Source organism: Ornithorhynchus anatinus, chromosome 1 (assembly GCF_004115215.2).
Source record: "Ornithorhynchus anatinus isolate Pmale09 chromosome 1, mOrnAna1.pri.v4, whole genome shotgun sequence".
Lineage (NCBI taxonomy): Eukaryota > Metazoa > Chordata > Mammalia > Monotremata > Ornithorhynchidae > Ornithorhynchus > Ornithorhynchus anatinus.
The window spans coordinates 30010067-30024936 of record NC_041728.1 but is presented as its reverse complement, the minus strand read 5'-3'; the positions used below and the strand labels follow the sequence as shown (position 1 = coordinate 30024936).

At 44.8% G+C, this 14870-nt stretch overlaps 1 protein-coding gene across 1 annotated transcript in view; it reads left to right on the top strand.

Moving 5' to 3' along the window:
- RAD51B (RAD51 paralog B) overlaps nt 1–4762 on the top strand; it is a 41290-nt gene extending 36528 nt beyond the window's left edge. Inside the window, 5 exon segments of the mRNA XM_029058311.1 lie at nt 655–715; nt 717–775; nt 2893–3080; nt 4264–4334; nt 4757–4762. Coding sequence (XP_028914144.1) covers nt 655–715; nt 717–775; nt 2893–3080; nt 4264–4334; nt 4757–4762 — 385 coding nt within the window.
- Nucleotides 4763–14870: the final 10108 nt, after the last annotated feature.

Below are 14870 nucleotides of genomic sequence, written 5' to 3'. Positions count from 1 at the left end.
ACAGCTGTGTGACTGTGGCAAGTCATTTAACTTCTCTTTGCCTCAGTTACCTCATCTGTAAAATGGGGATTGAGACTGTGAGCCCCACGTGGGACAACCTGATTCCCCTGTGTCTACCCCAGCGCTTAGAACGGTGCTCGGCACGTAGTAAGCGCTTAACAAATACCAACATTATTATTACCTTATATCTACCCCAGCGCTCAGAACAGTGCTAGGCACATAGGGCTTAACAAACAACACGATTATTAGTAGTAGTAATAGTAGAGAAGCAGTGTGGCTCAGTGGAAAGAGCACGGGTTTAGGAGTCAGAGGTCATGGGTTCTAATCCCGGCTCCACCATCTGTCAGCTGTGTGACCTTGGGCAAGTCACTTAACTTCTCGGCGCCTCAGTTACCTCATCTGTAAAATGGGACTGAGACTGTGAGCCCCACATGGGACAACCTGATTATCCTGTATCTACCCAGGTGCCTAGAACAGTGCTCGACACATAGTGAGTGCTTAACAGATACCAACATTAGTAGTAATAGTATTTATTGAGCACCCACTAAGTGCAATGAAGGTCCTTGGGAAGCTCATAAAGCAAACACGAGGTTCAGGCACCTTAGCCGACCCGATTCCTGATCCTTTCGAGCTGTTCCATTTTATTTTCCATAGGCTGGTTGAGATTGCCGGATCTCGTTTCCCCAGATATTTCAACACTGAAGAAAAACTGCTTTCTAACGAGCAGTAAAATCCACCTCCGTCCGGAGCTCACCTGTGATGAAGTGCTAAAAAGGTACGCAGCAACCGTAGCCGAAAGCAAGGGGCTTCTTGTGGAAAGATGATTCAAACCATATTCGGATAATCATTTCTTTTTTTTCCACACATTTCTAACACAAAATCAGTCAGTCAATTGTATTTATTGAGGGCTTACTTTGTGCAGAGCACTGTATTAGGCACTTGGGAGAGTACGATACAGTAATAAACAGTTGGTTGCCCGCAACGAGCTTGCGTTCTACAGTCGTGGCTTAGTGGAAAGAGCCCAAGCTTGGGAGTCGGAGGTCGTGGATTCTGATCCCGGCTCTGCCACTGATCAGTTGTGTGACTTGGGGCAAGTCACTTGACTTATCCGTGCCTCAGTTACCTCATCTGTAAAATGGGGATTAAGACTCTGAGCCCCACGTGGGACAACCTGATTACCTTGTATCTACCCCGATGCTTAGAACAGTGCTTGGCACACAGTAAGTGTTTAACAAATGCCATCATTATTAGTACTGCAGTCCAAATGTCAATTTAACATTTCTGCAGCACTTCTTATATGCAAGAATCTCTGAACTTTTTAAAACCACTGATAAGTGATAAGTATGAGTTTTGTAGGGGAGGCAATTGAAATACCACAGTATTTATTGTTGGTAATAGTATTTACTGAACACGGCCCGGATGCAGTGCACTGTACTGAGCGTCTGGGAAGTTCAAGTACCTCGTCCATCCGAAGAGGAAGACCGACATAAAAATGCCGAAATAGTCCCTTCAGCTGCTTAAGACCGGGAAGAGAACCTGGACTTCTTGAACCTGTGTAGACGACCGAGTGTTTCTGAAATTAACTTTTCAAAGAGCGTGTCCATTTGAATCGCGACGCTGAACGGAGCAAGTCTGACGCTCAGTGCCCAAGTAACACTGGTAAGGAGGAGGAAATACGGACGCAACAAACGTCAGTGAAAACGTATTCCTCCAAACTGCCCCTGGAGCTTCAACGTCAACTTAATAGAGAGGATTTGCCACCCGCCGTTTCTTTCCTTCCCACTGGGCTCCAGCCTGGGGCAGTCCCAGAACCCATAGTACCGCTAGACTGTTGCTACCAACTGGGTCAATTTCTAGGTCAACAGGAGGCCTAGAACTCTCCCAAGCGCTTAGTACAACCCTCTGTGCTCAGTAAGGCCAAATAAATACAGTTGATTGATTGAAAGACCTGGGGTTTCAACCCCATGGGTCCAACTTCTCATACTCCAAGTGAACTTGGAACTTGAGAAGCACCATGGCTTAGTGGATAAAGCACGGGCCTGGGAGTCAGGAGGTCGTGGGTTCTAATCCCGGCTGCGCCGCTTGTCCCCTTTGTGACCTTGGGCAAGTCACTTCACTTCTCTGTGCCTCAATTACCTCATCTGTAAATGGGGAATGAGACTCTGAGCCCATATGGAACAGGGACCGTGTTCAACCTGATTTGCTTGTATCCACCCCAGTGCTTAGTACAGTGCCTGGCACTATACCACAAATACCTGTACACTGTACAAATATCACATTATTATTATTATTGTTATTGTATTAACTGGGGTCAGTTGGACAAAAATCACGGTTACCCACATGACCTCAAGGGAGAGGTTTGCAACCCCCAGCTTGAAAGTAGAAAATGTGAACTGTTCAAATTCTCTTGATTTTTTCCAAATTGCCACTCTAGACATGCTGGGCATTCAGTGATCCTCTCTGAGGATGATCTCTCTGCTTTTCTTAGGTTAGGGGAAATGCTGGTACGGTAATTAAAAAACAGTTTAAATGAATGAAAAGTTTTGGGGTGGATTTAATTAAATCTTTTCCTGTAGTGTTAGCAACCTAAACATTGTTGCCTTGGGCAGGAATGTAGGAGAGCCAAGAAGTGAAACTGACTGGAAACTGAGTAGTCTAGTTTCACTGTTCCAGTTGAGTGAAGTGGACAAAGTAAGCAAACAGCAGAAATGATGAAAAGTGAGGTTGTTGGGTGTTTTTTTTTTTTAGAATTCCTGCAGGCATTATTTAGTAACCTAGGGAAGGACATTAAAAAAAAATGATTTTTAACCTTTGTGATGGCCTTGCGTGACATTGTTTCGGTTCATTTGGTTCTAGTTTACTGTTTTTTGGGTGGTTTTTTTTTTTTGGAAGGATTGAGTCTTTGGAAGAAGAAATCATCTCAAAGAGAGTTACACTTGTGATTATCGATTCCATTGCTTCTGTGGTCAGAAAGGAGTTTGATACACAGCTTCAAGGGAATCTGAGAGAGAGAAGTAACTTTTTGGCGAGAGAAGCATCATTATTGAAGTATTTGGCTGAGGAATTTTCAATACCAGTAAGTTTTCTTTTTTTTTTTGTTTAAATAAAGTTCCTTGACCTATAGTATCAAGTCATAAAATCAGAGAAGCTGGAAAATGAAAACCAGATGACTCTCTTTCAGGCTCTACACTCCAGTTGCCATTAGCAAATAATGAAAAACACTATCCGCCTTGGCTAGTTCAGTTGGTCCTGTCAAAATGTTTTTGCGTTTTCTTTCACAGTGAGCCGATGTCAGTTATCAAAAATACTTTAATAAGGCCCAACTATCTCTCTTGTTCTCCTCTCAGCCCTCCCTTTTATATGGGGTTCTTGTCACATTTTTTCATTTTTGCCTAACTCTTCAGGGTTGAGCTGAGGGAAATGGGCAACCTAATTTCACAGTGTGTCTCCTAGGTGGTGATTTCTATGCCAGCAATGCCCAATCTTCGCAAATAACTGATTGTTTAGACAGACGTTCTGGACAAACAAGTATTCAGTTATACATCCAATCCTTAGCAGAACTTGGTTCGCTTCAGACTCCACTGTGGTTTCCCATTATGATAGGTTGGATAGGATAGAGCCTAAGTAGTTAACAACAAAAGCCTTAGGGATGGATCCTGAAATGTATCTCAGTGCCGGAAATCGTGGACGGAAAGTTGACAACTAGGTAACGTGCGATGTGTGTTCAAGAGGTAGTCTTAGCTTTGGGGTTTCAGAGATGGAAAGGCACCAATTTGCTCTTGGGTAGAGCCTTTGAACTGAGACCCTGAAAGTTACGGTTTCTACCGAGAGGAGTCTGTATCCTTTCCGTAAAAAGGAGGAAAAAAAAACCGACTCAAAAAACCCCTCTGAAGTAGAAGAGTTGTCAAAGCCCAGAGCAAAGTCAGTTCTGGTCTAAGGTTGGATTCTCCGTGTAGGGAAGAGAACTGTCTCTCTTGCTCCTCTCCCAATCCTCCTTTTTATTAGGTGTTCTTGCCACACTCTTTTCATGTTTGAGTAACCATCCAAGTCCGAGCTGAGGGAAGCGGGCGACTTTGTTTCACAGTTTGTTTCCAAGGTCGTGGCTTCTATGCCAGGAATACCCAATCTTTGCAAATAACCGGTTTAGACTGACGTCCTGTACGAGCATTCAGGATTACGGCCAATCATTAGCAGAACTCGGTGGCTTCCTAGGTCGTGACTTCTTTGCCAATCTTTGCAAATAACTGGTTGTTCATTTTGAAGGTCTGGACAAACGAGTATTCAGGTATACATCCAATCATCAGCAGAACTCGGTGGCTTCAGACTCCACTGCGGTTTCCCATTTTGATAGGTTGGATGGGATAGATTCTAAGTTGTCATAACCAAAGCCTTAGGGATCGATCCTGGAATGTGTCTCAATGCCGGAAATCACGGACGGAAAGTCGACGGCTAGGTAACGTGGGATGCATGGTCAAGAAGTAATACTTAATTTGGGGGTTTCAGAGATGGAAAAGCACCTTTTTCAGTCTGGTTAGAGCCTTTTTAACTGAGTCTCTGAATTTTAAAGTTATGGTTTCCACTGAGAGGAGCCTGTATCCTTAAAGAAGGAAAAAAAAAATCTCCAAAATCCCCCTCCGACATAGAAGAATTCTCTAACCACAGAGCGAATTCAATTCTGGTCTAAGCTCCCTTTCCCCTTGTGGGGAAGAGAATCAAATTCGCATCTTCTGCTTTCCCTAACATTTGTGCTTTGTAGCAATGAGCTTTAGTTTGCTTCACACCCACTGTTTGAACTGTAGGTGATAAAATAACAAAATCAAATTCCAACTACTTATTGCTGCAGGGTACTTCGTTTACAAAAATCTTTAGACAATATATGCTTTAGCTGTTGTTGGTCTCCTGTTCGCTTTGTATTTATTTAAGGGGGTCTCATTTCCAAACAAACATTACCTCTCATTTGGATTTTGTTAAGTTGATGAAAGACCCTGATTGATCAGTGGGTTGAAATGTGTGACCATCAGAATTTCATTTGCATTTAGCTACTTTTCAGGGAATCTGTTTTTCCTAATATCTCTATGAGACCTCTGTTGAACTCTGCATTTAATTTTCAAGGTAGTTGGAAGTTGAGAGATTTTAAAGGCTGAATAAAAGTTAAAGGATCTGAGAAAAAGAGAAGGGAATCGCGAACAATCTTCAAATGACGACCTGCGGTCAAATTTTCGAGATTTTTTTCGAGAATATTGTTAAAAACTATCAGGAAAAACTTGTGAGGGAGGAAAGCGAAGCGTTAGTTTATGGGCTTATAGGAAAAAATCTCAAATTGTTATCTGTTTTTGGGGAAATAGGCTTAGACTATTAAAATTGTAAAGGGAAATTTTAAAATTGAGCATCAACAAAAAACTCTGGACCCGGGATGAAGTGTGGAGTGATTTAGGAGTGAAACGACCACTGAGAGATCTGGAGAATATAGCAAGAGGCCACCGACAAGCTATTCAGAAAGAAATTAGATGTTCAGTTCTTTTGGGACTCGCTGTAGGGAGAATTTATTGAACAGCTGGAGGGCTGGGTTTTCTGAGCGACAGAATGAAGTCCCTTTCCAGTCTTCGAAGGCTGGAAAAGAAATCCCTTATATTTCGTGTAGGAATAGTAATGATAGTACTTATTAAGGGCTCACGGTGTGCAGAGCAGTGTTCTAAGCGCTGGGAGAGAGCATACGAGGACCCACTGCCTTGAGCAGTCTGTGAATCCCTGTCTCTGAATATAGTTGGAGGAAGAGGACTGCAGATAGACCCATCAGGAGCAATGAAACAATAAAACAGCATGAGGGACAAGGACAGATACCCCATACACAAAATAAAAACTCGAGACAATAGGGAGCTGTGATTAGAACAGCAAAATTTCAGGCTGTTAATGGGTCCCCAACCTGATCTTGTGTAAGAATTTGAAAAGTGGTTGATGGTCATCTTGGGAAAAATTTTACATGATCTGGATTTTAGTGCCATCAAGAGAATGTGCAAATATATATGATAAACTACTGCCCTATAGCAATGTATAAAATAGACAAAAACGGGAAAGATGCAACTTGCGGGGGAAGCATGTTTTTTTTTTTTAAATCGTATTTGAGGAAAATATGATGCAGTCACTGGCTGGGCCAATGTTGTATAATTCATCCAGGATGATATTCATCTCCTTTTTAATTTGATTGTGGTTTATTAAATGGTAAATTCAAATCCCTGCTTTTGCTCTAGTTTAGGAGACCAGGGAGGGATGAAAGGCTAATATGCACTGAGCTTCTAATGTTTTACAGGGACCCTGATTTAATGGAAAAGTTAAGAGTTATGTACTTATGTTATTAATTCATACACTAGCTTGATTTTAACCCCGTGCAAACTGTTCAGTCACTTGAGAGAAAAAGCTATCCTCATCATTGGCTTCAAAGTACTCAGTCACCTTGCCCCCTCCTACCTCTCCTCGCTACTCTCCTACTATCCCCCAAACTGCACACTTGGCTTCTCTAATGCTAACCTTCTCACTGTGCCTCCATCTCATCTATCTCGCCGCCGATCCCTCGCCCACGTCCTGCCTCTGGCCCGGAACCCCTTCGCTCCTCAGGTCCAGCAGACAACGACTCTCTCCACCCCTTCAAAGCCTTATCGAAGGCCCATCTCCTCCAAGAGGCCTTCCCTGACTAAGCCCCCCTTTCCTCTTCTCCCACTCCCTTCTGCATCACCCTGACTTGCTCCCTGTATTCTTCCCTCCTTCCAGCCCCACAGCACTTAGGTACATATCTGTCATTTATTTATAGTAATGTCTGTCTCCCCCTCTAGACTGTAAGCTCATTGTGGCCAGGGAATGTGTCTGTTTATTATAGCATCCTACTCTCCCACACGGTTAGCGTTGAATAAATACGACCGCATGAATGAAGGTATTAATGAGACAGGAAGGTCAGGCGTAGTAGACAAGCCAGAAGTGGGCAAGAGTCTGACCTTGCGGGTCGCTCGTTTGGATGAAGAGGGAGGGACAGGACCAGGATTAGCAAAAGCCGGAAATGGAGAATGGGAAGAGAGCAAGGAATCAAGGATAATGCCCCAGCTACTGGTCTCAGAAACGGCAGGATGGCGATGTGTTCTGTTGAGGTAGAAAGAACACCGACCCGCAAGCCTGAGGTCCTGGGTTCTAGTAGAGGAGCAGTGTGGCTCAGTGGAAAGAGCCCGGGCTTTGGAGTCAGAGGTCATGGGTTTGAATCCCGGCTCGGCCACTCGTCAGCTGTGTGACTTTGGGCGAGTCACTTAACTTCTCAGTGCCTCAGTTACCTCATCTCTAAAATGACGATTAAGACTGTGAGCCCCACGTGGGACAACCTGATTCCCTGTGTCTACCCCAGCGCTTCAAACAGTGCTCGGCACATAGTAAGCGCTTAACAAATACCAACATTATTTATAATTAGTACCGGCTCCTCCACTTGCCAGCTGTGTGACCTGGGGTAAGTCACTTCACTTCTCTCTGCCACAGTTTCCTCATCTGTAAAATGGGGATTCACTGCCCTTTCTCCCTCTTACTTAGACCGTGAGCCCATCTGTTTCTATTGTATCTACCTCAGTCCTTAGTACAGTGCATGACACGTTAGTGAGCACTTAATAAACGCCACTATTGTTATCATTTTTATTAGGTGGTAAAATTAGGCGGAGGAGATGATTTGGGAATGAAAATGAGTTGAGTTTTGGACAGGGAAACTGAAATAGGGTGATTTCAGACGTAGTGGAATGAGTGGAATTGGATAGAGTGATATCAGCCTCCCTGATACACATCCTGAAAGACCTCATTTAATCCGTAGCCAATATTCCTCTTTTTTGAAAAATCATTTTGTAAGTGAAGTTGCAAAAGAAAAACCAAAGGGGTAAAGTCGCCTGCGGGTGGAAGCTAAATTTTTTTTTTAATGATAATTTTTTTTTTTACCCCCCAGCCATTGTACTAAGTGCTGGGGTAGATACACGCTAATCAGGTTGGGCACAGTCCCTGTCCCACATGGGGCTCACAATCTTATCCCGTGGCATAGTGGATAGAGCAAGGGCCTGGGAGTTGGAAGGTCATGGGTTCTAATCCTGGCTCCACCGCTTCTCAGCTGCGTGACCTTGAGCACCACCTCTCAGCTGCGTGACCTTGGGCAAGTCACTTCACTTCTCTATGCCTCAGTTACCTCATCTTTAAATGGGGATTGAGACTGTGAGCCCCATGTGGGACAGGGACTGTGTCCATTTCTGATTTGCTTGTGTCCACCCCAGCGCATAATACGGTGCCTGACACGTAGTAAATGCTTAACGAATTCCATAATTTTTCTTTTGAAGTCACACGGCAGGCCACAACTCCTCAGGTTGTGTGAGTGAGGAGGGCAGCACGGGGGTGGGGGGTCAGCGTTGGTACTTGTGCATCCGGCCACCGATGTTCTGAAACTGTTCTGGGCTAGGAGTGCTTTGCAGCGAGTAAGCGCTCGATAAAGGCTATTGAATGGATGAATGAACGAGCGGCATTTATAGAACACCTTGCTACCCTGTGCTGAGTTCCCGGGAGAATGTACCAGAAACCATTCGGTCCGTCCCTGTCGCACGAGGGACTCCCAGTCGAGATACTTATCCCAGCATCCTCTGTCCAAAGTATGACCTCTTTCCTCCCTAAAAGGCCACTTCCACTTGACTTTCTCACTATCACCGTGCCATCTAGCCAACGAGACAGTTGGATTTCATGCCCCTACATGAGACCAGGCGATCTACGGCAGCAGGGCCAGCCTGATATTTGAGAATGCGGGGCACGGGGTGAGGAAGAAAGCAAAAGCGAGCGGTGCAAGAAGGAATACTTCCTTCTCTGAGCTTATTTAATGATAGTACTTGCTAAACACTTATTATGGGTCAAGCGCTGGGGAAGATACAAGCTAATCAGGGTGGACACTGTCCCTGTCCCATATGGGGCTCACGGTCTTAATCCCCATTTTACACATGAGGGAACTGAGGCCCAGAGAAGTGAAGTGACTTGCCCAGGGTCACCCAGCGGACAAGTGTCGGGGCCGGGATTAGAACCCAGGTCCTTCTGTCTCCCAGGCCCATGCTCTATCCATTACGCTATGCTGTGGCTCACAATTCTCACAACAGGAGATGTGTCCTTTGAACAGCCAGGATTTTAGGTTTAGGCTTGGCGGATGGGTGTTGGCTATCGTTTTATTTAAGATATTAACATAATTATGATATTATGAGAAGCAGCATTAATGTGGTGTCATGAGGAGCAGTGTGTCCTAGTGGAAAGATCACGGGCCTGGGAGTCAGAAGGACCTCCATTTTTTTTTAAATGGTGGTAGTTAAGTGCTTTCTATGTGCCAGCCACTCTTCTAAGCACTGGGGTAGACACCAGTCAGTTAAGTTGGCCACAGTCCTCATCTCACATCATACTTACAGTCTTAATCCCCATTTCCCAGATGATGGAACCGAAGCACAGAGAAACCAAATGTCTGGCCCGAGGTCACATAGACAGGTGGCGGGGTCGGGATTAGAACTCAGGTCCTTCTGACTCCCAGGCCTGTGCTCTATCCATTAGACCACACTGCTTCTCCCTTGTCTGCTGTGCGACCTTGGGCATATCACTTCACTTTTCTGGGCCTCAGTTACCTCATCTGGAAAATGGGGATTAAGACTGTGAGCCCCATGTGGGACAGGGACTGTGTCCAACCTGAATGACTCATGTCTTCTCCAGTGCTTAATACAGTGCTTGGCACATAGTAAGAACTAAACAAATACTATCATTATTATTCCTATTAACTTGCCTTCTGGGGTCAGTGCTCTCATCTTCCTTTCAAAGATAGACTTCCTTACTTACCCTCCAACCACTCCGGATCCAAGAGCAGGCGAACCAAGCCTTCCACTCTGGCGTAATCAATTAATCAATCAGTGGTATTTACTGAGCACTTACTGTGTACAGAGCACTGTACTAAATGCTTAGGAAATTATGGTATAACAGTCGGTAACATGCTCCCTGCCCACAAAGAGCTACAGTCTAGAGACAAGAAACAAATAAGGAAAGTGCCCAGACTCTTTACTATCTAGCCATTCTGTCCACTTGTATTGTGGGCACATCAGGCCCTAACGATTCTCTCCCTCCTTTTGTGGACAGAGCCCGGGCCTGGGAGTCAGGAAGGTCTGGGTTCTCATCCCGGCTCCGCCACGTGTCTGCCGTGTGATCTTGGACAAGTCACTTAACTTCTCTGAGCCTCAATTCCGTTGTACGTAAGATGAGGATTAAGAGCGTGAGCCCCATGTGGGATAGGGACGGTATCCAACCTGATTGTAAGCCCGTCAATTAGACTGTAAGCAGGGATTGTCTCTATCGGTTGCCGAATTGTACATTCCAAGCGCTTAGTACAGTGGTCTGCACATAGTAAGCGCTCATTAAATACTATTGAATTAACTTGTACCTACCCTAGTGCTTAGAACCCAGCTGGACACATAGTAAGCGCTTTAACAAATACCACTATTATGTGGAACAGGGACTGTGTCCAACCCGGTTATTTTGTATCTCCCCCCGGGTTTAACAAATTAACAGGGTTTAATAATGTTATCATTATTATCTTATCCCTGCTCAATACACTCCATAAATTAAGTATCTTTGGCTGAAAGTAAATGGAATTACTCTCCAGATCTCAATATTGCAGCCTCAGGATGAATTCTGCAGTTACTCCGAGAGTTGCGGGGAATGACGGTGGTATTAAGCGTCTACCGTGTGCAGTCCAATGAATTACGCGCTGGTGGAAAAAAAATGAGAATTAGACGCGGTCCCTATCCCCCAGGGGCTCGCTTATTGAATAATATTCGATAGTGTTATCGAATGAGGGTCGGGGAGGAAGGGATACTTGAGTGACAGACACACGAGGAAAGCTGAAATAATAAAGAGAGGAAAACAATGAAAAGACAAGGACGAAGGTCAGTCAGTAGAACAGGACCAGTAGGTTATTGTGGTGAGAGGATCAGATTTTCGGTCCCCTCTCCGCTCAGAGTACAACGGTCACAGCTGCAACCTCAGGAGCATTCTAGAAGTTGAGAAAGCCTCACGCCTCTGGTGATTTCTCACCATCCTGAGGATCCTGAGGCTGGAAGAGGGCCTGAAGGGAATTCCTTGGAGTGATTGCAACCTGCAATCTCTGTGAACACGCGTGTTGATGACATAGACTCTAGTCCATTCTTACAGATGTAAAAGCCTTGTTCAGCTTGGATCTGCATCCGACTCAAATGTATATGACGCAGAGTTGTTTTTTGGGCAAAGGGTCATTCTTGCCATCTCTTGCTGTTCTCTCATTTCTCATTTTTAGGCTGGTTTTCAAAGTCACTAATTGACGGAGCGCCTATTCTTTACTGGATCCCAGTTAAAAGATCTTCCTTTTTTTTTTTTTTTACTACCAGCGTTTGGGTAAAACAGTGACTGTTGAATCTTCTCTTATGGATTAGAGGTCTTATTTTTCCTATGTTTCCTGTCTACAACATCCCATCGGCCCGAGGTTTCAAGAAGCAAACGCTCCACAGACGGGGCTGTAACACTGAATGGGAAGTTTCAAGATTTCCCTGGCGTTTTACCAAGGTTTTCCCTCCATGTTTCTCCTAGTTCCACTACACACTCGCTAACATTGAGAGAAAGTAAATCACCGCCTGAGCTCCAGAGAGTTTTAGTAAACATTCAGAGGCAGATGTTTCCATCTAAAGGGCTTTAAATTGGCCTCTCCCTCAATAGTTAATCCATTAACTGGTATTTTGAATTTGTCTCTCTTCTAGGAGATGGTTCATCATTTTTGGAGTCATGCCTCAGCAGTCTCCCCTAACTCCAGGCGGAAGAAAAGCAGATTTCTATCTCTCGGACTAAGTCTATTTTGGTCCTATCTGTTTTGGCAGTATTTCTCGTAACACGATCTTCTGATTTCATTCAAGCTTCAGAACTAGACATCCCACCGCCTCGATTCCGTTGAAAGCCACCCCAGAGCTCTCGAGAGACAAGGAACAAAGGCGCTTTCATGGACTTATCTTCCCAGGCCTCTAATTTTAGACATATTAGACGTAGTAGACATACGCTGTAGCGGCATGGCGGAGTGGATAGAGCATGGGCCTTGATGCCAGAAGGTCATGGGTTCTGATCCCGGCTCCGTCACGTGTCTGCTGGATGATCTTGGGCAAGTCACTTCCCTTCTCTGTGCCTTAGTTACTTCATCTGTAAAATAGGAACTAAGACTATGAGCCCCATGTGGGAGAGGGACCGTGCCCAACCTCATTGGCTTGTATCTACCCCAGTGCTTAGAACGGTGCTTGGCACATAGTAAGTACCATTCAAGTATTATTGTAATATTATTATTATTGTGTTATTTCTCCTTTAAAATTTTAGAAGAGTTTAAACCTTAATTCTATCAAGCGTGCCAAAGCAGGTGGGCCAAATCTAATTTTTTTTGAGTCCATAGGCAGGCCACCAGCCCTAGTCTCTAGCCCTATTGTTTTTTTTCTCTTTTTTTAGTAGTATTTGCTAAGTACTTATGTGTCAGGCACTGTACTGAACCTAAGCTAATCAGGTTGGACACAGTCCATGAACCACATAGGGCTCACGGTCTTAATCCCCTTTTTACAGAGGTGGTAACTAAGGCACAGAGAATAATAATAATAACAATCATTATGATATTTGTTAAGTGCTTACTTTATGCCAGACACTGTACTAAGCGCTGGTGTAGATACAACATATTGGGTTGGACGCAGTCCCTGTGCCACAGGGCTCCCAGTCTACATCCCCATTTTACAGATGAGGGAACTGAGGCCCAGAGAAGTGAAGTGATTTGCCCGAGGTCACACACCAGACAAGTGGCGGAGCCAGGATTAGAACCCGGGCCCTTCTGACTCCCAGGCCCGTGCTCTATCCACTAGGCCACGCAGTGAAGTGATTTACCCAAGGTCACAAAGCAGACAAGTGGCGGAGCTGGGATTAGAATCCAGGTCTTTCTGATTCCCAGGCCTGTGCTCTACTAGGCCATGCTGCTTCTCTAGGTGTGGCCCTGACACACTTATATCAATATCTGTCTACACCCTCTAGATGGTAAGCTCCTTGTGGGCAGTGAATGTGTGTTAACTGTTGTATTGTACTCTCCCAAGTGCTTATTATAGTGCTCTGCACTCAGTAAGCACTAGAAGCAGCGTGGCTTAGTGGAAAGGGCCTGGGCTTGGGAGTCAGAGGTCGTGGGTTCTACTGCAGGCCCTCCCCCTTGTCAGCTGTGTGACTTTGGGCAAGTCACTTCACTTCTCTGGGCCTCAGTTCCCTCATCTGTCATATGGGGATTAGGACTGTGACCCCCATGTGGGACAACCTGATCACCCTGAATCTACCCCAGTGCTTAGAACAGTGCTTGGCACATAGTAAGCACTTAAATACTGTTATTATTATTAATAAATACAATCGAATGAATGAATCACCCTCCCAAAAATGGAATGGCTAGAGGGGAAAGGAAAATGTCATGTCTCAGAGATCTTGTGAAACCCCGCTGGATTTGAGGCACGGAGCTAAGTTCTGCCTCGAGTTGGTTAAAGAATAGTCCAGTGAACTGATGACTCAGAGTTAGGAGTCCAGATCACTCCTTTATGATTTCCTGGCTTTGCGTTACACTTTTGGGGGATGTTGAGCCAGTTGGTTTCCCTCTCCCTGCTCCTTTCTTTAGGCGGGTGACAGTCATTGCCGCTTGGTGATATGTGTCTAGCATTTTGGGATATTCTGACGAAAGCTGTAGCGCGCAGATCCTTTTTCTCTTCCATTTCATCCGCTTTTGTCACCACCCTACGAACAAGTGATTCAAAAAGTGGCTTTTTAGCTTTTTAAAAGGCCCTCGTAGGAGTTCGGTGTTCTTTTGGGAGGGTCTCTCCTGGATTTTCGCTCAGTGACTTCGTTTAAGCAACAAGCGTTTTTGCCGGAGACCTACGTGGCCGAGTGGGCCAAGCGGCGGCGGGGGGAAGCCGGGCTAGATGGCTGAGTCATTTAGGCAAGTCACTTCATCCCTCTTGGTCTCTGCTCTTGCAGATGTAAACTGCAGAGACTAATGCTGACTTTGAATTTCTAACAGCTCATAAAAGTGAGGACTAATTCCTGGGCAAATATAAAAGAGCATTTAAATAATAAGAACTAATAACAGGAAGCATCTTAAAGAAAGCATCACACTGCAAGAGTCCCTGCTCTAAACTTTTTAGTACCATCCATGCACGCAGAGCGGAACTACTGGTTTTGTTCCCAAACGAAGCCCTTTTTGACCGCCCTCATCCCACCCTCATCGCTTTGGCTTTTCTCTGGCGGGGTTCTTTTGTGAGATGTCGCAACAGCGTTGGAATGAAAATGCGTATTTAGTAAGGTTTCACCCTCTGGAAAGTTGTTTGTGCAACTAGTTTCCAATGGCATTATCGTCTGGGCGAATAAAGTGCAAAAATCTTGCCGGGCCTTGTGTTTGGATTTCAATATCCGAAGGTTTTTAACTGTTTCAGAAGATTCAGGGGGTTAGTTTAAATTGGTGTATCAGTTTCAGGTTCCTTCTCCTCCCTGCCTCCTATCCCCGCCCCCACACTGTGATGTTAAACAAAAGTTTTCTCTTAAAAAGAGATTACAGGGTCCCCCTAAAGCGGGAAAGTGGTCAGGATTGTTGAAACATTCTCCGAAGGGACGGTTTTGTTTTAGGTGAAAATGCTGATGTGTAAGTTCTTAGCGTATTTTCCCAAAAAGGAATTATAACCAGTTTTTGTGGCGCTGTCATCCTCTGTCTTTTTGATTATGTGTCTTTTGAGACTCTGCTCCGCTCGCGTTTATAGCCTGAAAGGTCTACGCTCAGA